The following is a 27,183-nucleotide window of genomic DNA, read 5'->3' as shown; positions in this document are numbered from 1 at the left end:
AATTTAACAGGAGAGCAGAAGAGAGACGTGTTAAGTAAGCGCATGCGCATTTGCCCGTTTTTAACCACGTGGTGGCGCGCTGCTCCGTTTGAGCGGTGACGTACTGCGTCACAACATGCACGTACCGTGCTGAGGGTGAGACGTACGGTCCGAGATTTCGAGCGCAATACGAAAACAGGGACGACATATTCGCACACGGGAGGAACGATAGGCGCTACGTGCGCGAGGTAACGCTTCGACATAGCGCTTAACCGCGCACTTTTCGAAGGAATATAGCCACGTGTTCATAGTCTTCCCACCCTTTCATTCTCTTTGAGTCTCCCTCCATTCTCCGGGGCTCCACGCGCACGTTCCTCCGGGCCTCGCGAGGCGGCGACGTCGGAGAAAATATCTCGACGTCCCTGGTTCAGAGGTGATGAGTAACTTACGTTTTTGTTTGGGGAGCAACTGCTGTTAAACCTGCGCCGCGGAAAAGCCGGCAGGAAAACATTCAAAAGGAAAATATATATTTAACTTAAAGTTGTGTAGAGACGTGTTGTTGAGTTGGCCTTTCTCTGATGTAGCGTTAGGCCTGAGCTCCACACTCACGATAACAGCCAACAACCCAGCCATCGCACTACCTCACCTGAAAGCCAATAACTCAAACAACGGGTGCTCGTTTCACGAATAAACACGGATTTTACTCAGGTTTGCCGTCGCTAGCGGGATAAAACGACACCTCAATGATTTCAGTTTGTAGCTATTTGAAATGTGTCAACGTTATACACCAAAATATGATGGATTACATAATCTCAACGTCCAATGTCGCACGAAAGTGCACCAAAAAGTGTAATATCGCCACTAAATTGACACACACCGGTAAAAGCAGTACCTCCGCAGTTGGTTAGAATTTGTTTCCGCGGGAACCACCCAATATGGCTGCACTGATCCAAACGGAATTGAGACCGCCATATTGTAAATTGCAGTAGAATTGGAGACCGGCTGTTTTTAAAACTCTGCTCAGTGTTTAACAGGCTGCCGTTGTTCAAGGCTGAAAACTGTAGCGCCCCCTAGTGTTTGAAATGCTGGCCCACGGCATTGACCACAGAAACACGAATGTTCCAAGTGAGTTGGGACTGTTAAAACATACTGCTTATGATTTATATTTAGACATTACCCTCAGATTTACAAATGATATGCTTATTTTTACAATAGAAATGTAGTTAATTTATGAATGAATGCTATAGCTGCAAGTTTTATACTGTCAAAGAAATGGTGTATATTTTCACTGAAAATCATAATCTACATTATTTTTTATAATCTATTAAAATTAAATGTAGTATTACAAGATGTATCTACAATCTTATTACACGTGAGACTTATTCAAGCAAATACATTTTCCAAACCTCTCCTCCACATGCTTCAGCTTTTTGAAACTCATACAAAATAAGTACATTTGTGCCAGTGAAAAAGCACATGGATTTTTTTGTGGGAGAGTGAGTCCTTAACAGGTGATTAGCATACAAATGTCTAGTCATGTATCTTATAGGTTTTGTCCCCCATATACACACACATGAAATTCTTGATAGAGAGAGGCTTTAGGTTATAGAGAATTGGCAATTACATAACGGAGCTTGGAATTCAAGATAGTGTTTGACAAATTTTGGGATCAAGCTCATTTTCTATTGGAATTAAACACAGACAGTTGAGTACACTTGATGTGAGTATCAACTTTATTGCTCTCTTATAAATACAGGGGCTTCAAACATTTTAAATCAGCTTTTATATTTAGTCTATGAGCTGGTTTTAACACTGCACTTTAAACTCAACTTAGGCTGCAACATGTTTGTTTTCATAAAAATAGACTACAGTTGAAGTCACTTTTTGGGCTCCTATAAGTGAATATTAAAATAGACGTGATAGGCAGTTATAGCAATATTATAAATCCATATTAAGAGATTAGATATGCAAACATGCTGAAGTGAAGCTGAGGAAGAAAATGTTTTCTCACGGCATGACAGCAGTTTTGTGATTTTTGTGATTGGAATTCCCACAGTATATAGTGTGTTTGCCTTTTTGTTTTTACTTGTTTACTTATTAAATTTGCCTTTTATTTTGACTTCTCAATACTTTGAATATTACACTGGCACCTCTCTTACCTGTTTTATTTGGCATTCAGTTCAGTTAGAAAAAAGTCTACACATGAATATCAGCTTAGATTTCATGAAAATTGTACAAATAAAGCGACCCAGAATTGAAATAGTCTTCCTTCATTTATTATGTCAAGATGTGGTATGCAAAATATGAATTTCATATTTTGTTCACAATGTTTATGTCATGGATTATGGTTTCATATAACACTGGTGCACACATTAGTCAAAGCACAGTAGACAGCCCCAAACCTGTCAAGGAAAATTATGTCCTTCATGCATATGAGGTTTGTTGATGTGACAGCTGCTTCTCACTGCCATGCAACGTCTCTTTGTTAACTCTACGACCTGAGTTTCATTGTTTTGCTTCCAAGTTTGAAAAATGGAAACCCAAACGATAACAAAAGCAGCCCATATTTCATTTCCACACTGTTAGTGAGAACGATAATGGCAGTTGATAGTTGAGCATGCATTCACCATTTTACAGTCCTTTGTTTTATTTTTAAACTTTGGTCTCTACCATCGCTATAAGTAGTGTGTTCTAAAATCCACCAGTATCTTGTTTGTTTATGTCTGGTTCCTTTTCTATGTTGGGTACTCAAAGATGTTATACATGTATGTGCTAGCTAGAAAAATACTACGGCTTTTGAAATAATGTCCTTGAGTAAAGAAAAGTATTTTTAACACAATGTCTAGGAGCCTATAGCTGGATGCTACATCTGGGCATAGTTCATTCTTTTATGGAGACATTTTTTTGAGGCTATTGCTTTATAACATCCAGCAAGAAAATTTGTTAGACTCTATTGCTTGGAAAGCTGCAAATATTTTTCAAAGAATCTAATTTTGGAATTATGTAATATAAACATTATCTCTTACACAGGCTTTGTAGGCATTAGAAAATCCAAGTATAGCTTAATCTGCTGAATTGTTCTGTGTCTTACTGTTGTAAGTAAAATGTTATACAAATTTGAAATCTGCAAAAAAATGATTGAATGTGTTTGCTTGTACATTTTTCAATGTAAAAACATTGATTATTCGAAAGGCATAAATACTTATCAATAGTCAATTAATGTCTTTCAAGTACTGCTTGAAACATGCTGTTGTGTTTGCTTGTATAGAATGGTCTCTAATAGTCACTATTCATTAAAAATTAACAAAAATAATTATCATGATCTGAAGCTGAAACTGAGAGAAATTTATTCTCTGTAGTAGATTTACTCAAGTGGGGAAAATATCTGTTCATTCTTAGAGATTGTTGTGATGAAAATATAGTGGTAATAAATATTCACATTAATTTAACCTTTTATTTATATAATTTATACACTTATTTATAATTATAACTTTGGATTTCTAATATTTATACAGCATTTTCCAATGCAAAACATATATTTAGGTCCACTACTGCATCATCATGCAGAAAAACAGAGATTAAAAATATGTATATTGTACACAAGTTGTATTTATTAGTGTCTGGGGGTATCAGACATTTCTAGCAGGACAATAAAAGCAAAATGGTTACCATATAAATTTGATGGAATTAGATATTTTGTATGAAGGAAGTTTCACCTGCCCTAGTTCTTCTTCATCTGCCCTAGTTAGATAAGACTTGGTTTAGTTTCGTTTGCTGTGTTTACTTTGCTATTCTTGGGCATCAAGTAATGGTAAATATTAATCAGTAAATAGCAGTTAATGCTAAACATATTTGAGCCCCTTGTTTAACTTATACTGTGCAAATCGCCTACCTCTTATCTCAAGTCATAATATAACCAGGCCTGCTGGGGTTTAGATCAGTTTTAAACTACTAACTGTGACCTATTGGAGTGAAGTGTTTATATAGTTTGTTTATTTAAATAATTTTGCAATCACTGAAAGTAGAAACTGATAAATGTCAGATCTTGTCTGTCCCATTTTTATTGCCTCTCTGAAATTCACAAAAAGGTCATCATATTTAGAAATGGCCATGCACAAACAAACTCTTTTCATTTCTGTTGAAGGACACTGAATGACCCAGACCTGAGATAAAGCAGTCAAAAGCTCTTCAGATGACTACTTCACTTCAATGGCAATCACAGATAAGCAGGCCATAATGGTGATTCACCCAGAGGGCTTGACCACATCTACATTGGCAAATCAAGTTTCTTCTGCTCACTCATTGTTTGTTGTACTCAAACCCATACTTCCTGGGGACGGAGGACTGGACAAAAAAGCTTTGTTTGCTAACAAGGAAGCCAGACCTTTGGAAACATCTACTACTGGTTTTCAAAAATTACCATCCATGTCAGTTATGGCAGGCTCCAACAGTGGTAACCAACTGTGTAACTTTCCAGCAGAAAGTACATGTAAAGGCATTACTGTCACTTTAGACAACAATAATATGTGGAATGAGTTTTACAAATGTCAGACAGAGATGATTCTGACTAAGCAAGGTCGCAGAATGTTCCCTTATTGCCGCTTCCGAATTTCTGGGTTGGAACCGTTCCAGAGCTATACATTTGTAATGGATATGCACCCAGTAGATAACCATCGCTATAAGTGGAGTGACAGGCGATGGGAGACCAATGGGAAAGCCGATCAACATATTTTACGATCCTTCGTACACCCAGGGTCCCCTGCTACTGGCCTTGATTGGATGCAAAACCCAGTTTCTTTCTACAAACTGAAGCTTACCAACAACTCCTTGGATCAAGAGGGTCATATCATCATAAACTCCATGCATCGGTACCTACCTCGTCTTCACATTATTCCTGCAGATAAAGCCAAAGATGGTATTGAGCTTAATGGACCTGAGGTTGTTACTTTTAGTTTCCCTCAAACAGAATTCTTTGCAGTCACGGCTTACCAGAATCTATCAATTACCCAGCTTAAAATCGATTACAATCCTTTTGCAAAGGGTTTCAGAGATGATGCTACTAACTCTCGTTCCTGCAAGCCTAAAAATGGACTTTCTGCTGAAACAATGGAAAATGACGTTAAACCCAGCAGAGAGACTACAACACTAAACAATCTTAAGACTTTGTTTGCAAAGAGGAATGCTACTGAAAAAGTCCTCAAAGGACAATCTCTGTCAGTACCTACTGATCAGGATCTTAAAGCTGCTAATGGTAATTCTCCAGTACCTCCTGAGCATGAGAAAAGTTGTAGGTAAGTATTTAAACCTTTTTATAGAGCGTCAGTTTTAAATATATCAGCCTTTTGTGTGTGTGTGTGTGTGTTTGTTTGTTTATTTATTTATTTGGTCTTTTCCTGAACTTCGTGTGATGGGCACTACAAAAACTACACTAACTTTAAAATTTCCACCTTGTTTCTACATTCATTTTCTAACAGAGAGCAACAGATGAACTACAATCTGCAATTGTGTAACAGCGAAGTGCGCTTATAATAAGTGTAGAAGATATGGACGGTGAGGTTAGAAACAAGGTAGTCACTTAAATGTAAAGCCTGATGAATTTATATTGTAGTGTCTCTGGTGTGAGGTGGACCTAACGTCATATTTCATTTAAATGTGAGGAGGACCAGTCAATGAGAGTGTTTCTGTGGTTGGATAATTATTCAGGATAAGTGAGAAGATTATTAGATGAGACCTGAGATTAAATTAACAGTTGGTGATAACTAGGGTTGGGCGGTATAATGTTAATACCGTATACGGTATTTAAAAATGTGGACGGTAGCTCAAAATGAGGGCGGTATTTTTGACGTGTGTCAAATTTCTGTTGTCTTTTTAAAAATCGACTAAAACGTTCATGTGCATTTAAGAGAGCCACAGGGAGGGTGTGCTGTGGGAGCTCCATGACTGCTAATGGCACCATCTGAAAACGCGTGGAGAAAAACACAAGCTCAGTAGCCCACTGCAGATGTAAGTTTAGCGCTGAGTTTGGGTTAAAAGAGAGAGGAAGAAAGTTGTAAACAGACAAAATTCTCAGAAAATCCTTCACTCGACTTTGTGCTACTCACAGGTATATGGCTTTATCCTCTAAATATGTGTGTGTTGAGCCTCAGTTTGCTGAAAAATCGTCTGTGCTGTGCTAAACCACAAGTGCATGTTAGTGCTAGCTGTGCTTCTAAAGAGTGTAGAATCATCTTATTTCGCTCCTTTGCGAACTTTCCTGTTCCTTCAGCACAAGTTACTGAAATTTGCTCTCTCACAGATACGGGTTTTTATCGTCAAAACGTGTGTCGTGTTTAGCTAAATTCACTTGACTTTGTGCTCACAGATATAAGGCTTAGCGCAGCCTGACGTAGCATCCCCTCCTCACGGTAATACCGTATACTGTGATAATATTTTGAGACGGTGTGACGGTATGAAAAATGTGGATACTGACGAAGACAGTATACTATGTCCTTATTTCCAGATGAGCTGAGACAGTTTAATGCAATGAAAACATGAACCAACTACTTTTTAATTATCTTGACTGTACAAAATGATTTCCAGTTTTCACTGACTAATTGGATTTTATTTTTTAAATATAAACAAACTAGGGGTGTGCAGTATGACAATATCAGATCGTGAACAATAAGAGTTTGTCCTTTTAAAAAAAATTTTTTTTCTGAAGTAAAATTAATCATTTTCCTTGGTTGGGGTCTTTCAAGATTCCAAAGGAAGATTTCAAAGAAGAATCCAAATTAAATTTAGAAAAGTGCCTGAAATGTTTCGTTGTTTTGATAATATTTTGACCACTAAAGACTCTTATTTATAAAATATTTCAATATCTTAAAAATTCTGAAGGCTTTTCAGTAACATTATTTCATAAAATTGCCTCTAGTTTATTCACTGCCTCAAGATTTGAGTATGTGATTTCAGGTGGAAAATGGAAAAAATACCTGGAGTGTTAAGAGGTTAAAAACCAGCATGAACAAGAATCGTGATAAAATAGAGATTGTGATCTGCAAAAAAAAAAAAAAAAATAAATAAATAAAATTGCGATAATGTATTTTTGCCATATCGCCCACCACTAAAACAAACTGTAATTTATGCCTACAGCACACTCCAAAAAATGTTGGGACAGTTGTGACAGTTTACCACCCTGTTACATCGTTGTTCCTTTTAATTACACTTTTCAATCATTTGGGAACAAAGAATACTAACTGTTGTTTGTCTTGCAAAGCAATCAAAAGTATTGAAGTTCACTGACATTTTAACAGCTGTTTCCAGCCTTCCCCTACATGCACTGGGTTTCCCTGGACATTTGTAATCTTTTTACAACATTTTGTAAATTAGATGGTGAAAGACATATAATATTTGCAGTCTTGTGCTGAGAAATTTTTTTTTTGAACTATTTGGCAATTCTCTCTTAAAGTTTGGCAAAAACATGTGCCCTAATATGGCAGTGATTCTGTATTTAACCGACTTAAACATGCTCTGTGGACGTCCTTCTCTGTAGAGCACTACATTCATTTCATTCAAGTGGCGCTTTATAAAATAATGGATAATAACTTTTACAATTATTGTTTGTATTTTGTGTGTGGTGAAAAGTGACTGACAGCTCTTTGTATACAAATTCTGCGTACAGAGCCCACATCTAGTCCAATTTTAATGAAAAGCATTGATACATATAATTTAGGTTCTGAATGTGTTTTAAGCAATGTTAATTGTATTCAGATGCTATATGTTTTATAATATATATATATATATATATATATATATATATATTAATTTTAATTATAAGTGTTTTAAAATTAGTTTTTTTTCTTTTCTCAACAGTAAGAAACGCCCTTGGCCAGAGGGTTTGTCTGAGTTGATTAAAGGTTCTCATGTTAAAGTTAAAAGGACATCCCTTCAGGACAGCAAAGTTCAAGATGGCAGTGACTCACAGATCAGCCATTTTAGTCTGCCTGCTGGAGATGAAAAGTTGGGTGTCACAGCAAACGAAAGTCAAACGGAACACATTTCAGTCAAAGTTGGTAATAAAGAAGAAGTGGAATCCAGCATAATAAAGGAAAGTGGAATTGTTAATGCAAAAAATATAACAACGTTGGTCTCCCAAGTCACAGACTTATCAAAAGTACAAAATACCACAGGGATGTGTCCAAAAACATCAGAAACAAACACAAATGTGCACCCCAATACTAATGAAATCATGGATATTGCAGTGAGTGAAATGGCTTCAGTTAAAGAAGGTAGGGAAACGTCGCACTCCGTGGTTAAACCACTTGACTGTGTAGGAGAAGTAAAGAAGAAGCGGGCTGAGCCTGTACCTTTACCACTTCTTGCACTGTTCCTACAACAGTTAAAGACGAAAACAAGACCCACTAGACCAAAGTCGATATGTGATAGTTCTAGTTCACAATCGCAGTCTGAGAAATCCTATAAAACTTCAGTTGGGGAAGACATGACTCCTCCTGTCGAATCCTCTGCAGAAACCTTGCCTACTCCTACAGAATCGTTTAGTTCTTCTCTTCCCACACAATCAAATTCCCAAACAGCAGCCTCCCTTTCATCTGAAACAGTAACCTCAACCATTTTAACAAGCACTATAGACAGCACCACAGTTTCTAAGTGCTTATCGATATTACCAACGGTTTCATACACACTAACTATATCCCCCACATTGCCAGAAATGCCTTCACCTGAGAAGCCTTCTACTTCACTAGCTGTCACAGATTCCGGCCAAGTTCCTGAACCTGCTCTTGCTGAACAAAAAACTCTCTCAAGACTAGATTATGACACCAATATTGATACTAAACCAACAGAGGATATTGTCTCTGATACAGTGTTTATTTCAAAGCAAAAGAATGCAGAATTGTCTGCAGTTGCAGTCAGTACTGTACTCTCTAGTTTTCATTCAGACTCTGTACCTGATAATAATGTCTCAAAATTTGTATCTGATCATTTCTCTGCCCTTTCGTCCAGCTCTCCTACTAAGACCTTTTCTGCTATTATATCTGATAGCTGTAACAATGAAACTGTTTGTAGTAATGCCATTAACACTGAATCAAATGTTGACCCTACCTTGGACTACAATGCAGACCTATGTGCTGAATTTGTTCCTGATACTCCTGATCACTCCAGTTTATCTGATGTTAATGAAGACATTCCATTTTCGCCATCATCTCCACCATCACCACAGTTCTCTATACCAAGCCCAGCTCCTTCCTCACCAGACCCATTTCCACCAGGTCTTTTTTCTGATCGGCCAATACCTCCTAGAAAGACACTTGACCCATTTCCACCTTGTCTGTCATTTGATAGACCAAGACTTCCTGTAGACTCATTTGACACAGTGCCCCAAAGTTTTATTTTCACAAAAAAACCATGTCCTAGAGAAACAGGGCCAATAACTCAGAGTATTAGTAATGAGCTGACCTGTTCTACACTTGCCCCTGAACCTTGCATTCCAGTGGAAACCAACCAGTCCTTGCAAGAGAGTACAAGCAAGAAGACCAAGATGAAACATAAGAAAGGTGGAAAATTAAAACGGAATGAAGATGTACAGACAATTGAAGGCCCCATACCTGTCCCAATGCAGCCTAATCTTGAGGATGTGGAGGGCCATTTATTTGTTTCCTTCATGTCAAAGGTAATTTTAAGATGCTTTTTATTTTATTTAAAAAATTGTTGGAACACATTATCCAGATATCACTGTAAATGATGTGCATCTTATAAACAGAAAGCTCTTAAAATTCACCTTGGTGATGAAGCTAAAGACGAAGCCTTACAGAAACCCACAGAAAATATGAATGGTAAATTATAAAATATTTTATTCTTTCACAAAAATGTTTCACTCTTGAATGTTTTGGTATGATTTCTCTGTCTTACTTTGGGAAACAGGTGAAGACATTCAAAATGTAGAAGAACAAATTGATGCATTAGAAAAGGTCCTTTTGCGTGACTTAAAGTTTATGAAGCACAGACAGGTCATTCATCCAGTGCTTCAAGCAGGTATGGACTTTTATGTATATAAAAATGTCTTAAACAAAGGTACAGCAGTGACAGTTGAACTGTGTTGACTCAAAAATCTCCACATGATGACTTTAAGCTTTGATTTAAGGCAAAGGTCTAGATCATGGTTAAAAAACAAATAGGTTAAAATTCAGTAGGGACTAAAAGCCTTCTTGGCCAGCTACCCTGCGTGCGATGCACAGCTCTGTTCATGCACAAGAAGGCTATGTAATCAAGGTTATGTAGTAAAAAAAATTGCCCAGTGCCATGAATCAAATATCTGCTGCCATTTGCGCATCCTTTTTGCAAACAATAACAGCACTGTATAGATCTGATGTGTGATGCTGTTTTCTATCACTGTATTAAATGCGCTTGAGGTTTCTGAACATGTGTATAAGCATAATAAGAGCACATTTGTAATTAGAAAACATGTATGACAAATCTGTTAATGAGTTTTCTTGTTCAAAATTAGTTTGTGACTAATTAAATAATCCCAAATTTTCCTTTTTGGTTTTGTTCAATGATTCATTTGGTTATTTCGTTATTTTGCTAATATGTTGACATGTGTACTTATGTTATAGTTGGTCTGAAGTTGAACCTTTTGGATCTTACTCTGGCAATTGATCTGCAGTATCTGGGTGTGTGCTTACCTATTCCTCCACCTGTTCTCTTACCTGGGGAAAGCTCAGGGAGTTCATCCTCATCACAAGGTGAGTAAAATGATAAGATTTATTTTATTATCTGTTCTTACATGTAATTGCCAGCTGAGATTTTTTGCTTATCATTCTTGGGCTTTCTAGTACCGTTTGTTTCCAGGACAGGGAAAACAACAGACTTCACTAAAATCAAAGGGTGGAGAGAGAAATTTGTCACCTCCTCTTCGTCCCTTCCTTGCGGTGTGTTATTTTATACTTAACTGTATCTGATGAACACTCTTTAACCAGTTATTTATTGGTAACATGTATAGGCTTGTGTGAAATGTTTTAAGCTAATTCTAAGCTAATTGATTTGTTCTGATTAATAGGCTCCAGCTTGGACACAGGGCAGAAGAATCTTTCTGCTTTCTGCAGTGACATGCTTGATGAGTATCTGGAGAGTGAAGGCAAACTTATTGATGAACGAGCTGCCAGCTTCTCCCAGGCTGTTGTCACTCCAGTGGCCTACCAGCTGCCCACTAAAAGCACAAGCTATGTTCGTACTCTGGATAGTGTATTAAAAAAACAGGCACCTCCTTCCACAGCCACCACATTCAAGCCTTCTTTTGCATCTAAAAAAAATAGCCTGGCCTCTTCAAAGAAATCCAAATCTGGTGCAGTAAAGAAGTCTTCCAGCACAGAAAAGCCATCATCTACCTCCGGCAAAGATGCCCCGAAAATAGAACATGACTCCTCAAAGAAATCTACCAAATTTGGTGCTTCAAAACCAGGATATGATATGCAGTCAGCTCCTTTTAGCGTATCCCCAAACAAAAAAACTTTTAAAATCAAGAACAAGAATGGATCCAAGACCTTACAGGCATCTGCACTGCCTGGTGGAACACCTCTTTTGAAAAGTACAACAGTGTCTAGTGTAGATCAGGACTGTACTTCTAGTACCCCTGTAGGGCGCAATACAGGTTTGTCCAAGACTTTGGTTAAACTATTGGATGTGGAAGATGGTGCCGTCTGGGAAGGGAAACATCGCACATGCATCACTGAGGAACGGGCAGCCATTGCTTTATCTGCCCTTGTCACAGCAAAGGTATTTATTAAATTGATTTCATCAAGCAGTTTTTTCATGGTAATTTCAAATGTATTCTTCAGCTTGAATGTTCAGCTTGAGTAATTCTCTTCCTCATGCTCACAATCTATCTCTCTTTCTCTCTGGTTTCAGGGTACAGTAAATGGCAGCCCCACTACCATCATAAAAAGGCGGGCTCCACCATGCCTTAATGATTTTTGCAGGCTTGGGTGTGTATGTGCTAGCCTGGCACAGGAGAGACGCCGGCACCACTGTGGTAAACCACAGTGCATGCTGGGATGTGACTGCCTTCGACGTAAAGTAGTCCTGTTAAAAAGCCCTATTGAGGATGAGGACATAAATGAAAGACCATTACCTCAAGGTCAATCGGTGCACAATCAAACTGAAATGACAAAGAAAAAAAAGAAAAAGGCCTATAGTGAGTATGGCTACATCATTAGATGAAAACATACATTTTTCCCCATAAATTTTTTTTTAAATCATACAAATAAAAGTAGATTAGCATTTGCTGAAAAAAGCACAGTGCTTGAAAAGAAATGCAAGTGTGTGTGTGGGGGGGGGGGTTATTTGAAAAGTTCTGGGAGAATCGAGAAGAGTATGGAGGGAGAGAATTGTTGAAAGTAGCAGAGACACTTCAGCTAAAACTTGGTAAAACAGAAGTACACTTCAGACTCATACATTTATAACTGGAAATTCATCCGTATGTTTGTTCCTGTGTGAGTCACTATATGAGAGATATACAACTTCACACTCTTATAGCTGAAAATGTGAATAAGGAGGAACTTTTGGAAAAGCCTTTTTAAAATAAATTCTATGGAGCAGTCTGCCTTTCATAGTGCTGAACAAATGCTTATATCTCAAACTATTGTGAATGATTTTAAATTTACAGGTCTTAGAAACGGGGAATTTCCCTAAGATTTTAAGTTTCATTGAGGTTTCTAGTTGAAATGGTGTGCTATTACTAGAGGTAAGACCTTTTCAGTTAGAGCAAGAGTGGATTATGTTATGAACCACTCTAGCATTTTTTATTCAAATAAATTCTGAAAGAAAATAGGTGTGACAAAAGATGGAGAGTGCTGTCAGTCTGAAATTTGACATGACATGTCCCTCTGAATCCAGTTCCAATCAGGTGAATTGGTGGCCATATCTTAAAAATGGACCAAATTACAGTGGTAAACTTTGGTTAAAAGTGTATGGATGTTTTATATGCCCATTTAACATAAATTTAATAAAAACAAGTCTGTATGTTAAGCTTTTGTGCTGTTTTCAAAAGCAGAAAGCTGGAGATGATGATGATGGTGGTGGTGATGTAAGGAAATGTGTAGAACAATAGCAATATCAGTATACTGATTTTTTTCATAGCGGCCAAAATGAGTTTTCTCCGATGGGTTTCAAGGCGAACTCTCCGTGATCATGTGAGGAGCTCAGTGATTAGGAAAGATCTTGGAGTAGAGTCGCTGCTCCTTCGTGTTGAGAGGATTTAGATGAGGTGGTTCGGGCATCTTATAAGGATGTCTCCTGGACGCCTCCCCTTGGAGGTATATCAGGTATGTCCAACTGGAAGGAGACCCTAGGGTAGACCCAGGACACGCTGGAGGGATTTTATCTCTTGGCTGGCCTGGGAACACCTGGGGATCCCCCAGGAGGAGCTGGTAGAAGGGCTTCTGGGCTTCTTTACTCGCCCTGTTGCCACCACGACCCTGAAATAGATTAAGCAGCAACAAACGTGATGATGATTATTTTTTTTATAATTCTTATGGTGTCCTTTTTTTATGCAGTTCTTTCAGGTCCCGAGGCAGCACCTGAACCAGCCACACTTGTGAAAAGATTATGGAATCAGAAAAATATCTCTGATACAGAGTGTATTTTCATTCCTACACCTGCCAGATCTCCATGTCCTCACCCATCTCAGGAGCTGCAGAACTGTTTAGATAATCTTCTCTCTCCTTCACCTAAAAATGTGGTGAGATTCACTTGTTATAAAAGTCCATACCAAGAACTTCTTGGTGGTGTTAGCATACCTTAGTTCACCTACTTTATTGACATTTAATTAATCCACTTGTAGTGGAAAAGGCACGTACTCTTTTAGAAGTGGCTGATGCTTAATGCTTGGATACATTTATTTCGTTCTCTATCCAGTATCTGTCACTTCACTCTTCTCTCCATGCAGGTGACTGATGACTGGTTGAATGTGAAATACGATTATAAAGAGAGTTTGGCTTGTGCTCGTGCCAGACCCTTTAGTGGGAGGAAGCGGTCTCCTGCCGGACAGCAGGGCACGAAGGTAAAAATAATTTGAAATGTGTAAAACTTTATATTGAATGAAACATGAAAACAACAAAAAAGAAAGTCTAAAACTGAATTTCATTTTTTGAAACAGACTGATCAGGGTCTTGCTCCAGAAGACTCCCTAGAAGGTGTGTATGAGTTCACCGAGTTTGAAAATGAATCTGAATATTTGCATCTTCCTGGTATTCCTGTTGTATTATTTTGGGCAGGTTCTTCGAATATAGTTAAGCTAAAAGTTGTCTGTCTATAAATTTTGCCATTGATTTGCTTAATTTCTGGAGATACATACATACCTTGCCAATTGTCCAATTTGTGTTGATAAACATTCAGTAAAATTGCTGAATACATTCATCTCCTTACATTTTCTCAGTTTGCTTGTATTTTTCAGCTTTTAGCTCAGTAGCTAATCTATTTGTTAATATTGGTTGATTATATCAAATGAATTGCCAGTGGTCTACATACTGTTTGCTGTGAATTATTAAATATATATATATATATATATATGCTCTGGTTTAAGGCCAGAATAACCTTTCTAGAGCTCTTAATGTAGCTTCTACTGATTTGCTTCTAAAACCCAACATTTGGCCTGTGCATTGCAGAGATGGAGGAGGGAGAACTTCGACCACCTGTTTTGTCCGGCCCTAATAAACGGCTGGAGATTGTATCCAAATGCAAGTGGGCAACAGAAGGCAGTCGGAATGTTGTTCTGCGTGTGGTCTGTGAGCATATGGCTCAGGACCGATTGAAGCACCCTTTCTGGGTTGGAAAGTACCGAATCCAGCCCATCTCTAAAACTGTGCAAGAGACAGAAGAAGAAAGCACTATAACATACAAAGTTTCAATCTCACAGTCCAGTCTTACAAAAAATAAAGAGAAGAACGAAGAGACTGAAAGGATAAAGCAGTTGGAAGCCCAGTTGATAAATTGTATAGGGAAAAGTGAGGTGAAAGGCCTCCCTCTGCTTTCCCAAGTCACTCCTGCAGGTATACTGAAGGCTGAGAAAAAAACTCCTGGTGCTCCAGGCCAGATAACGGTAGGCAAAACCTGTCCTTTTAAACCTTATCAATGAATTGAGTTAAATAATAGTTGTAAAGTTAAGACAAAATTTGCATAACCATCAATTACTACCTCTCCATGTAGGTTAATGGAAAGTCATATCCACAAGCCAAGTTGGAACTGGGTCAGATGGGGGCTTTGCACCCAGCCAACAGGCTTGCAGCTTACATCACAGGAAAGGTATGCCTGGTTAATCAAAATGCTACAGAAACCATAACCACGGCCACCGTTTCAACAACTACTTCCAACAAGTCTACCACTGCCACTACAGCTGTGGCCTTGACAACATCTGTTGCCAGCACACATTCTCCTCTAATATCAGTTAAGCCAGCTGGTGAGTCTACAACAAATACAACTATGTGATGTTTGTGATATAAGTATTATTTCTATGAGTAGTTTTCAAAAGAGACTTGATCAGGGTCACAAAAATTATGTATTTGTGTAGTACACAGATAATACACGCAGAACTACAACCGATTCATTGGATTGAGTCAAGTATTTTGGAGTTTTGCAGCATTTATGCCCAGTGTACTATTGTGATATATTCCAGTTACATTACTCTTGTAAGTTATATAAGAGTATAACTTGTGGCTTTGCTGGACTTGTGAATCAGCTTCCAGAACGGAACTTGCTTATATGTAGGTGACTCAATGTACTGATATTTTAAGCACCCTCTTGTGATTTAATAATACATGATATTCACTTAGATGGTTGGTATTTGCTACTGGCATATGTAAAATAAAATAAAATAAAATAATAATAATAATAATAAAGAAAGTGAAAATGTTTTTATATTTTATAATCCTAGTAGACAGCTCTACAACAGAATAATAAAATTACCGTAGGAATATGTTAGAAAAATCATTCATTAAAAAAATAAAGGATTGGGAGGGACTTACCTTTTGTCAAACTTATCCATTTATACAGTGACGAAGCCCCCAGTGGGAAAGTCTTTCACCCAGGTTGTGATGAACCATATAACATCCCAGCAACACAAGCTACCCAGCACTAGTGCCCCACAGTTGCTGAAAACTATTAAAAATATTATCAACCCCCCTTCTTCTGTGATTAGTGGACCCACCAGAAGCTCTGCTTTGTCTACCAGTTCTCCAAAAGCAAGCACATCTTCCCGGGCCCCTGACACAGCTGGCCCCACAGGTATCTTTAACTTTGCTGCTTGTACCACTTGCCATGAATATGCTGTCTTTGTTCTTCTCCCTAAGATTGCTACATACATTCATTATTTCCCCCGCTTTCCGGCTTATGCATATCTCTGCTTTAATTCTTAGACATATTGATTGTTAATGTGGTAATGAAAGTACATTATATATGTTTTCAATTTGCTATATTATTATGCACTGTTACTTCTAGAGTGGGATTTAAAAATGTATTTATTTGTAACTTGTCCAAATAGGGTAGTAGGGGTCTCCGGCATATTTTTAATTATCGGGTATTTACAGTGTTCATATGATCAATTGCTGTTGTTTTCACATGCACTCTCTCTCTCTCTCTTTAGGCGCACGCTCTCTCTCACACACACACACACACACACACACACAGAGCTACAACATAATATAATGCATGAGATTATCATGTACAAAAGTGAGACTGCAACTAAAGAATAATTGTGACACTGCTTCAGAGAGAGAATATGTGTTTTTTTGCGCCCCATGACTGACGGCCAATCACATCTACATATTGTCAGTGTCCAAAGACAAACATAATAGTAACTTTATAAGAGAAGGAAAAAAACTAAACTTAATTTTCAAAGGAATTCAAGGTAAAAAGATTTTATTCTATGTATTTTTTGGAGCATTTCCATTCATCATGAGATTTTCACACAGTGTGAAGGACAGCTGCTGTGTTCAAATGATGTAGTAAGTTAGAAATCAACAAGAATGGAAATTATTTGGAAACAATAATATACAAATGCAGCTTGCCTAATTATGTAATTGTAGCTCGTGTTGAGGTCTCTGTCGAGATGCAGTCATGGTTTTTAGTGTTTTCTAATGCTCCATTTTGTTATTTCCCAGTACAGTTGGAGGACTGAGACATTTACAATAGGCTTATGTGATATTGACTTTTCTCTGGTCATGATGATTAATGATGTAATGATCCAGAACAGAAAAAAGCTAAAGAGTGGGTTATAGATTTAATTCACAGGCTATTCCCAGGCCCCTGATGGAGGATTTATAATTGATAGATTAATTTATTGTTGAAAAACTGCTTTCAGGAATACCTAGATGCATGTTGATGCATGTTTTTCAGGCCCGAAAAAAGAATTTGTACCAGTTAGCCAGCTTTTTAACCAGCTCCTGCTTAGGGCTGTGGTGGTAAAATCATTTCCCGTGTGGTGATTTAACAGGTTCAACACTGCAATATGAAATATTACCACCACAAATTACTTAATTTATCCTTATTCAATTTCTATACTCCTAACTCTCAGCTGGTTCTTTTCAATGAAATGGAAAAAATTCACAGAATATGTTACGCTGTTTAGCTGTTGATGGCCCCAGTCATGAGTGTCTCTGAGCCCCTGCAGTGATTTTGTTTTATTAATTCAGTGCCACCGTTGTGTCCCAAGACCACAGTTAACATATATTGGTTTGTTGCATTGTCCTTTGCATATAGATATTTCTTGAGATCTGAAATCTCTCTGTTTCAACATTTGAAAAAAAAAAAAAAAATTATATATATATATATATAATTTCTTTTTTTTTTTTTTTGCGATCAGGAACCCTATCTAAAAATTAATAATCACATAACCATTTCAAAGTACGTGATTTCTTTTTTGGGCGGCACGGTGGTGCAGCAGGTAGTGTCGCAGTCACACAGGGACCTGGAGGTTGTGGGTTCAAGTCCCACTCTGGGTAACTGTTTGTGAGGAGTGTGGTGTGTTCTCCCTGTGTCTGCGTGGGTTTTCTCCAGGTGACTGTCTGTGAGGAATGTGGTGTGCTCTCCCTGTGTCTGCGTGGGTTTCCTCCGGGTGACTGTCTGTGAGGAGTGTGGTGTGTTCTCCCTGTGTCTGCATGAGTTTCCTCTGGGTGACTGTCTGTGAGGAGTGTGGTGTGTTCTCCCTGTGTCTGCGTGGGTTTCCTCCGGGTGACTGTGAGGAGTGTGGTGTGTTCTCCCTGTCTGTGTGGGTTTCCTCCGGGTGCTCCGACTTCATCCCACGCTCTAAAAACACATGTTGGTAGGTGGATTGGCGACTCAAAAGTGTCCATAGGTGTGAGTGTGTGTGTTGCCCTGTGAAGGACTGGTGCCCCCTCCAGGGTGTATTCCCACCTTGTGCCCAATGATTCCAGGTAGGCTCTGGACCCACCGCGACCCTGAACAGATAATGAATGAATGATTTTTTTTTTTTTCCAAATGTCCATTTCTGAAATGTAAAATATACACTGACCCCACATATAAATACATTTTATGTAATCGTTTTTAAAACACACGATTTCTCTTATATGCAATTTTAATCTTGTTTTTAATTAGATGGCACTTTGCCACATATTAAAATGGTACCAAGGTCTGGACCAGCTGAATCAGTAAAGATCAGTATTGCTGCCCCACGTGCAGTTGCTCCTGGAGGTGGAGTCAAGCTGATGCAGCCTGTAACATCTGGTCAACCAGCAGTCCCAGGACAGAGAATGGTTTTTCAGATGTTAAAGACATCAAGTGGGGGCACAATGTTTCGCAATGCCAGTGGTCAACTCATCCAACTAGTGCCTCTCAGCCAGTTCAAAGCCCTCAATCCCAACTATCTCATACCCAAGCAGAGTAAGTGTTGTTAAAGATGTTAAATGGGCGTAAATGTTTATAAGATCAAACTTTAATTTTGTTGTTGGTATTTGGCAGAAAATTCAGTGTTTTGGTTTGAGGTTGACTGTGATTTTAATGTTGCAAAACATTAATTATTTCTGCTATTTTTGCAGCACCAGTGTTCCGTTTTCCTTCCCCTGCCACATGTAAACCATCAAGTGGCAGTTCTTCCATAACCAACACTTCATCCACCCCTGCCACCTCCACCGTACCTCTATTACAAGCTCAGAGCTCGACCCCAGTACAGAGTAATACGGTCTTAACCACAACAGCAGTCAATTCACCAGTAGATGGAAAAAAAACAGTCTCTCTTTCTGGCCTAAAACCTTTTTCAAGCCAAGTTCAAGGTCTCCCTAGTAATACTGGCAAAAGTTTCATAAAAATCTTATCTATCAAAGATCCAAAACATACAAAAATTACAATAAACCCTGTAACTTCACCAGTACAAAGTACTTCAAGTTTTGCCCCTGCAAAGGGAGGGTTTGTACTGATTAAACCTCCAAATTTGTTAAACATGCAAGATCTAGACACTCAAAAGTTAGAGAGCAAAGTCAAAGTGGGATTGCTTTCAACTGAGGGATCAGAACAGAGTGTTCAGTCAACAAAGTTATCTGACAGTGCCATTCTTGAAGACCACTGTTACACCTTAGAAGTAAAGAAAACCAGCACTCCATGTCAAAATCCCAAGGATGGTGGAAGACTGGCAGACTCCTCTATATCCCGTACCCTCTCAAAGGACATGCAGGAATTTGGTCCTATTGAAGATGAATGTGATGCCACAGATGCTCTAGAGTCTGAGATTGATGACGAGTATACGGCTGGATTAGATACAGAGGAAGTAGAAGTTGGTTCAGACTCCACAGAACTAACTGAAGACTCTGACATGTATAATGACTCTGACTCCTCTGAACCCACTGACCAAGAGGACCTCTTTATAGACACTGTAAGGAATCAAGCAGGGTGTGTGTGTGTGTATACACATATATTCTGTGGTTTCTAAGTAACCATTTAGACCTATATTTCTGACTTGCTTTCTAGGATTCTGATGGAGGAGAGAAGGATGAGCAGAAACAAGACAAGGCTGCTGAGTTGCTGAATCTTTGTGAAAAGGATGATGAGCAGATTGATATTGAAACATTTGAGGAAAAAGATGCACTAGATTTGTCAAAGCAGTATAAAAGGTAAAACTTATGCTGTGATTTCTTTAATCTTTTGATGGTGCATTTTGCTTTGCTTTAAACACTCAATTTTAGTTGCTCATAGATCATTTAATATTAAACTTTATTTAGATTTTACGTTAACTCACATTCAGGCTTTGAACGTATCATTTGAATTAAGTGGATTGTTTAAATTGTCATGTGATTTAACTATTAAATATGAACTGATTTCTTTGTTGTTGTTGTTTTTTTTTTCTTTAGCAATCATCAGAAACAAAGAGAAGAAAAAGGGTATCAATATTTGGTACGTCTCTGATAATGTTTTTGTTTTTAATGTGTGATGGTAAAGTTATTCGCCCATAAGTTGAAATATGGTCCAAAAACACACGCTGGTAGGTGGATTGGCGACTCAAAAAGTGTCCGCCTTGCACTCAGTGATTCCGGGTAGGCTCTGGACCCACCGTGACCCTAATTGGATAAGGGGTATCAGACAATGAATTAATGAAAATGAATGTTTGGATGGACCAATATCTGAAATTTTGGCCATTGAGGATATCGGATATGTTTTATGTATATATCTGTTGAAGTCTATGCATATGGTTTATAAATGTAAACTGATACTCCAAATACAGTGAATTAATATGTAACAGACATTTCTGTTTGCCCTATATATAACATTTAATGCTAAAACTTATTCATGCTTCTTTCAATTCATGTTTCTTTCCTTTATCCCAGCAGAATGTATTTATTTGTTTGTATTCCATTTAAGAAGCACTTAACTTTTGGCAAAATTCTCATGTTGTAAACATTTTCTTAGAAATACATGATTTTAACCAATAGTCTAAGTCAGTGATTCCCCATATTGACATATGTACACACATTTCACTTCCAGGCTCCACTGGATTTTTTTTTTATACATTCATAAAAAATTGCAACTACTTATAGAAAAAAAAGGGATTGTGCTTACTAGTCATTGTTAAACATACTTGCTCCTAATTGCTTACCATCTTTTGCTAGTAGCACTCAAACATGCATAGCTCATTTGCCTTGCCACACCCCCCACTTTGGGGACCAGTGGTCTAAGCATTGTTACCTCAGCAGCAGGTGATGCAGTGGATCCTGCTTAAAAGAACCTTGAGCCTCTTGGTGTTCAGAGCACAATTTGTTTTGGCATAAAATGAACTTTGCATAGGACACACACAGTATTTTGATTCCATTTTGGTAAATTCTGAAAAGAATCTGATTTTGTGCATTTCTAATTTAACAATTTTATTAATGTTGATGCAAATTATATATAATAATAATTATATATATAATAATAATAATAAAAAAAATAATGTTGATGCAAATTATATTTTTTAAACATTTTAATAAAAGATACTTATTGTTACTTGAAACACGTGTAATTATCCCAGAGATTCAGAGACTTTTGTCTACACCAGTGGTCACAAACCAGCTGATAGCGAGATAAGAAGTGTTGATCGCCATATATCACTGTTGCTTCAGTTCTCATGTTTAAGTTGCTATAGGTGCGTCATTCTGTATCCGCTGTACTTCGCAGGCTAGTTAAGCAGGGGCATAGAAAGCTGCTGTCACACTGAGTTCGTGATGTTCGTGACCAATAGGGCTGCTGCTCTGCACCGTCTCTGCTCTGTCTGAGTGAGCGTGGCAGCAGTGCTGATGGTTTTGGTTTCAGAACGGGAGAGTATTATTTTAGAAATATTTCATGTGGATTACAAATTACAACACAAGCAAGGGTCACACTATACCCCAGTGTCCTAAGTTGTTCTACCAATCCATACTAAAACTAGTTAACAAGTCCTAAATAAAACAGTAGGTATATTTTGATAAAAGAAGCATATCAGAAAATACCCCCAAGAGAACTATAAGCAGGAACCTAAACAAAAGCACTTTTACAAAGCACTTGCTGACAGTGTACCAAAGTAGCCAACACTCAGCTGTGCATTAAGGATGCAAGTAAACAGTTTCATTTCATTTTATAGGAGACTATGGGGACATGTACACATTTGTTATTTTGAGTAACCTAAGTCTGGCATTTATGCTGGTAGATCTTCCATTTGTTCAGATTTCAAAATGTGATCTCATACATAAAATGTTGGTGAAACATGTTCTACATAATATAAGTTCTTGTTTGAAATATTGAGTGTGTTGAGTTTTAAGGCACTTATCTGCCAATACAGATATTATATGAATATCACTCACTACTAGCTCCTTCTTCTCTTTCTCTAGCTAAAGAAGAACAAACAGGAAATGGAGAGACGCAATAATTTAAGAGGGTGCTTTCAGAAGATGCGAAAAACTCTAAATCATAAGGATGATAAAGCCTCCAGAATGGCAATACTCACACAGGTGACTTGGACATAAATTATTTCAATTGATCTTAAATACAAAAACACGTACAGTTATCAAAATATTGGAACATGGCGTATATTATTTCCACATTGTACAATATTTTTAGGCACAAGAAGAAATCCACGCACTTACTGAAGAAAGAAATCAGTTGGTGAAACTACAGGAAAAGTTGAAAAAGAGGAGATCATACTACATTCAACTTGCATCTCAATTATCTGGTACTACAAGTTGTTGTCTCTTACAGTACGACAGAGTTTTAGGGCCACAGCGGTAAATAAAAAAAAAAACAAGATTCCGAGATTAAAGTCGGAATAATTCTGAGAAAAAAAGTCGGAATAATTCTGAGAAAAAAAGTCGGAATAATTCTGAGAAAAAAAGTCGGAATAATTCTGAGAAAAAAGTCAGAATAATTCTGAGAAAAAATCTCAGAATAATTCGCTGCGTATAATGGAGCAGACACAGTGTAAAAGTGTAGAACTCCGGCGCCCACGAGGCTCCATCGTGTTAGACTCGGACTCGTACAAAAAACTAAAGCCTTCATGCATCTCAGTCAGGGGCTGCGTCATGTCTGTGAATGCGTTTAATAAATAATTCATGCATAAGGCTTTAGTTTTTTGTACGAGTCCGAGCCGTAACGCGATGGAGCTTCGTGGGCGCCGGAGTTCTACTCGTTCTGTATCCATCATTTTTGTGATCATTAATTGTATCGTGAAACTACATGCCATGGGTTCGTGCACCGATTCAGGGTTTAAAGACTAATCACACTGTGGCCCTGATGTGGAAGGGAAGAGTGTTTATTCCTGAAATCTATACCATAGCAGGACTTAAGCAACACATTGCGTTCCACAGTTACACTGTGTCTGCTCCATTACACGCAGCGAATAATTCCGAGAAAAAAGTCGGAATAATTCCGAGAAAAAAGTCGGAATAATTCTGAGAAAAAAAGTCGGAATAATTCTGAGAAAAAATCTCGGAATTATTCGCTGCGTGTAATGGAGCAGACACAGTGTAACTGTGGAACGCAATGTGTTGCTTAAGTTATGTTGTGGTATAGATTTCAGGAATAAACACTCTTCCCTTCCACATCAGGGCCACAGTGTGATTAGTGTTTAAACCCTGAATATGTGCACGAACCCATGGCATGTAGTTTCACGATACAATTAATGATCACAAAAATGATGGATACAGAACGAGTAGAACTCCGGCGCCCACGAAGCTCCATCGCGTTACGGCTCGGACTCGTACAAAAAACTAAAGCCTTATGCATGAATTATTTATTAAACGCATTCACAGACATGACGCAGCCCCTGACTGAGATGCATGAAGGCTTTAGTTTTTTGTACGAGTCCGAGTCTAACACGATGGAGCCTCGTGGGCGCCGGAGTTCTACACTTTTACACTGTGTCTGCTCCATTATACGCAGCGAATTATTCTGAGATTTTTTCTCAAAATTATTCTGACTATTTTTCTCAGAATTATTCCGACTTTTTTTCTCAGAATTATTCAGACTTTTTTTCTCAGAATTATTCCGACTTTAATCTCGGAATCTTGTTTTTTTTTTTTTTTTACCGCTGTGGCCCTAAACCTCCGTCGTACTTACAGACATGTGAACTCCAACAGGTTTATGTTTTGGCCTGGTCTTGTTGCAAATTGAAATTAAATTTGCTTTAACAGAGTGCAATCTTTTTAACTTAGTTTATTGTAATATTTGGTTGTGCATGTCACCGATGACTTGCAGCTTGAATTGCTGTATAGATTATTGTGATTTGCTCTAAATAACTAAAGCCTTAATGCTCTTTTACACAGGAAAGACTGAGAATTCCATCTCTCAGAAGCTGAAAGAAATCACCACTAAACAGAAATATATGGAAAGCCAAGAAAAAGTAAAAGAGAGAATTCCTCTGCACAACCAAACAGCTCCAAAAAGTATGATTTGGGATCTCAGAACAAAACAAAAATCTAAGGACAATGTTAAAGATGTTTTGCATAGAAATGCTCAGCTGTCCCCTAACTCCAAACCAATAGACCTTAGCATAAGCAAAAAGAAAAGGCTGGGACACAAGGACATAGCAAGCGCCAGCTCTGAAGAAGCTCTGAGATCCAGTCAAACTACTAAACCACTTAGCTATAAGACTGCAACTTCTCAACCCAAACCAAAGAAAACGCTTCTTCCTCCTCCTCTACCATCGCGTGAGAGAACAAGGCCCAACATCTTGTCCCGCAGCAAGTCTCAAGCCCCAGCAATTTCTCCCACTGAAGAGCAAGGTTGGTGAAGGAAAAACCCACACACTATACATACTCCAAGCTGAATTTGATCCAGTATGATTTCCTCTGTCTGAGTCACCTCTATGTAGACTGACTGTATTATGTTATCACTAAATGAAATTAATATATTTGGAAAATTCTGTATTCGACCATGAATCATTAGGTAATTTAACTATAAAGTGACATCCTGCATGCGGTGGCATTCAGTAGTGAGTTGAACATAAAACTTTCTTACTAAACCGTTTGTATATACATGTATTTGTTAATGTCCCATGTCATTTTCAGCATTTGTTTCTCAAGTAATTCCATTGTTGGAAACGGTGGTACCATGCAATCAAATCATTACAATAAGTAATCCCCTTCAGCCCATTGACATCACTTCTTCAACTGAAAGGCATTCACTCACACCAGGTCAGCTGTTTAATTCATTAAATATGTTTCTTTCCCATTGTTTTCCTATAAGTATTAGTAGTTAAATCAAAACATGATTTCCATGATTTTAAAACTATAAATGTTTGTAGGAAATATCAGTGTTGTCTAGGTCCAGATATGAACTTTATAAATTTTTGTTATTCTGCTGCATTTCATGTATTCACAGTGTATTTTACATTTTATTTTTTTCTCTATAAAAACAGGAGTTGCAGCAGTGTCTATATCTGGTCCTGTTGTATCTCACACTATACAACTGGGGAATCCAGTTCCTATTATGCAGCCTCAGGTTCTTACGCTAACCCAAAGCCCTCTAAACATCAGCAGTCCAGGTAGTTCCTATTGGTGTCTGATGTATTTGTTTATAAAACTATTCAAAATAGAGTGTAATATTTTCCTTATTGAATATCTGTTTAGCTTAAACTATAAAAAAGAATTGCTTACTTTGTCAGGAATAATTTTAACACAAGTCATTCTTCTTTTTTCTTTTTTTTTTTCAGTTAAATCTGTAAACCTCCCAAAGATATCCAATGTAGTCTCTCTTGTTCCATCTGAGAATCTGCTTGTAACACCACCAGTTGTTCTGCAGAAGACAAACGATTCACCTGTTGTCCAGACCACAGCATCCTGCAACCCTGTGCATGTGGAAAACACTTTTTCATCTTCTAATGGAGTCCTTACAGTGGGGGAGGGAAAGAGCCTGGCCAAACAGTCTGTCGAGGTTGTGCCCAAGCAACCTGCACAGAGTCCTAAGGTCAACATACCAGCAGATGGTGCAACTAGTGAAAAAGAGGGGAAAACAGCCCCTAGCAATGAAACAGAGGTGGAAAATCTGATGTCTTTACTTGATGAACTTATTTTCCTCAATCAGCAGTTAAATGATGAACCCTCTCAGACACAAGGAGGAACTTTGAGTGAAACAGAGGTGGACGATGTACCAAGGAATTTGCTCAGTGAAAGGGAGACTGGTGTAGACAGAGATGACGAGCGTTCCCTTAGCCCCTTGTTTCTCAGATTAGATGAGGATCTAATAGCCTCAAACAACTCAAAAGATGAGATGGAAGATATTCCACCTAAGGTGGATGACCTTGTCAATGTCATATTTGGGTCTGACTCTCCTCCCAATTCATCAGAATCTGAGGTTGTTGCAGGAACTAATGATGACAGCACCAGTCTCTCTGTTGGCCAAGCTAAAGGTGAAGCTCCGTCTCTACCCCCTCTGCTGCAGATGAAAGCTGGAGGGGGCACCACATCAAACTCTTCGAAAGAGCAAGCCAGCGTTTCATGGCGGCCCATGCCAAAGCTTGCTCCACTAGGGTTAAAGACTCAGGAGGCTGGGCAGCCTAAAGCCACAAGTCCTCATACCCTGAAACCTGGCTTAAAACCACCTAGGCTACGAAGTGCCCATATGTAATGACCATGAATCAGGGATATCTGCTGTTTTAATTTTTTCAGGTCTATATATAGGAAACATAGGATGTTTAATATTTATGCGTTTCAGAGTGTATTTATCATGTCCTGTTCCAGCAAGACATGCTTATTGTGCCTCTGGTGAATCCAAAGATGTTTACATCTATTATTTTCAGAAAGAACAGAAAAAAGAACTTCTGACTAATAGGAAAACTTGTTTGTTCCTGATGTTCTTCCTCTTGTTTTAGAAGAGGCCACAGACTGAATAAAAACACCAAAATAAGCTTGTTTTTTTGTTATTATTATTGTTCATGCATAGCTGTATGTTATCTCTATATACCAAGATGCATGCGTGTTTAAACAGGCAGATAGCTCCTAAGTAACGTTTAGAGTTTTATGTAAATTTAAGCAAAAATGGGTTATCCTCCATAATGGAGAATTTCTTCCATACTGAATTTAATTTAAGGAAAAACAACAGAAAATACTTTGAATTTCAGTGGTATGCCATTACATCACCTGCCTCTAGATGTCGCCATATCTGAGTTAACAGTGGTTTAAGTTAAATCACTAAACGTAGGATTTTACTAATGTAACTAATAATACAGATTTATGGTACTAATATTGCATTTATTTTTGACGTTTAAGA

General features: G+C 38.0%; 1 protein-coding gene across 3 annotated transcripts; it reads left to right on the top strand.

Moving 5' to 3' along the window:
• Nucleotides 1-94: 94 nt before the first annotated feature.
• Nucleotides 95-26,806, top strand: mgaa (MAX dimerization protein MGA a). Of its 3 annotated transcripts, none has more exons than XM_066669216.1 (25): nucleotides 95-227; nucleotides 4,124-5,270; nucleotides 7,828-9,643; nucleotides 9,734-9,806; nucleotides 9,895-10,005; nucleotides 10,587-10,715; nucleotides 10,806-10,901; nucleotides 11,030-11,745; nucleotides 11,878-12,163; nucleotides 13,524-13,708; nucleotides 13,916-14,029; nucleotides 14,126-14,162; nucleotides 14,634-15,067; nucleotides 15,175-15,424; nucleotides 16,018-16,248; nucleotides 18,577-18,861; nucleotides 19,017-19,846; nucleotides 19,942-20,084; nucleotides 20,322-20,364; nucleotides 22,311-22,430; nucleotides 22,540-22,651; nucleotides 24,240-24,698; nucleotides 24,984-25,109; nucleotides 25,334-25,459; nucleotides 25,628-26,806. In XM_066669216.1, the coding sequence occupies exons 2-25, from the start codon at nucleotides 4,189-4,191 to the stop codon at nucleotides 26,539-26,541; spliced, it is 8,718 nt and encodes a 2,905-aa protein (XP_066525313.1). In that variant the 5' UTR covers nucleotides 95-227; nucleotides 4,124-4,188; the 3' UTR covers nucleotides 26,542-26,806. The 3 variants fall into 3 exon arrangements, with proteins under 3 accessions (XP_066525313.1, XP_066525322.1, XP_066525331.1); XM_066669225.1 differs by having other exon boundaries at nucleotides 131-412; XM_066669234.1 differs by lacking the exon at nucleotides 95-227 and adding an exon at nucleotides 481-1,104.
• The last annotated feature ends 377 nt before the right edge of the window (nucleotides 26,807-27,183 follow it).

Source organism: Hoplias malabaricus, chromosome 1, assembly GCF_029633855.1.
Source record: "Hoplias malabaricus isolate fHopMal1 chromosome 1, fHopMal1.hap1, whole genome shotgun sequence".
Taxonomy (NCBI): domain Eukaryota; kingdom Metazoa; phylum Chordata; class Actinopteri; order Characiformes; family Erythrinidae; genus Hoplias; species Hoplias malabaricus.
Note: the sequence above shows the minus strand (reverse complement) of the source record. Positions and strands in the feature narration are given on the sequence as shown.

Bases quoted from the DNA above. Each gene is read 5' to 3' on its own strand.
- mgaa (XM_066669216.1), top strand. From the start codon at position 4,189: ATGGCAATCACAGATAAGCAGGCCATAATGGTGATTCACCCAGAGGGC. The intron at 10,902-11,029 runs GTGTGTTATTTT...TCTGATTAATAG, and splicing joins CTCTTCGTCCCTTCCTTGCG to GCTCCAGCTTGGACACAGGG. The intron at 22,652-24,239 runs GTACTACAAGTT...TCTTTTACACAG, and splicing joins ACTTGCATCTCAATTATCTG to GAAAGACTGAGAATTCCATC.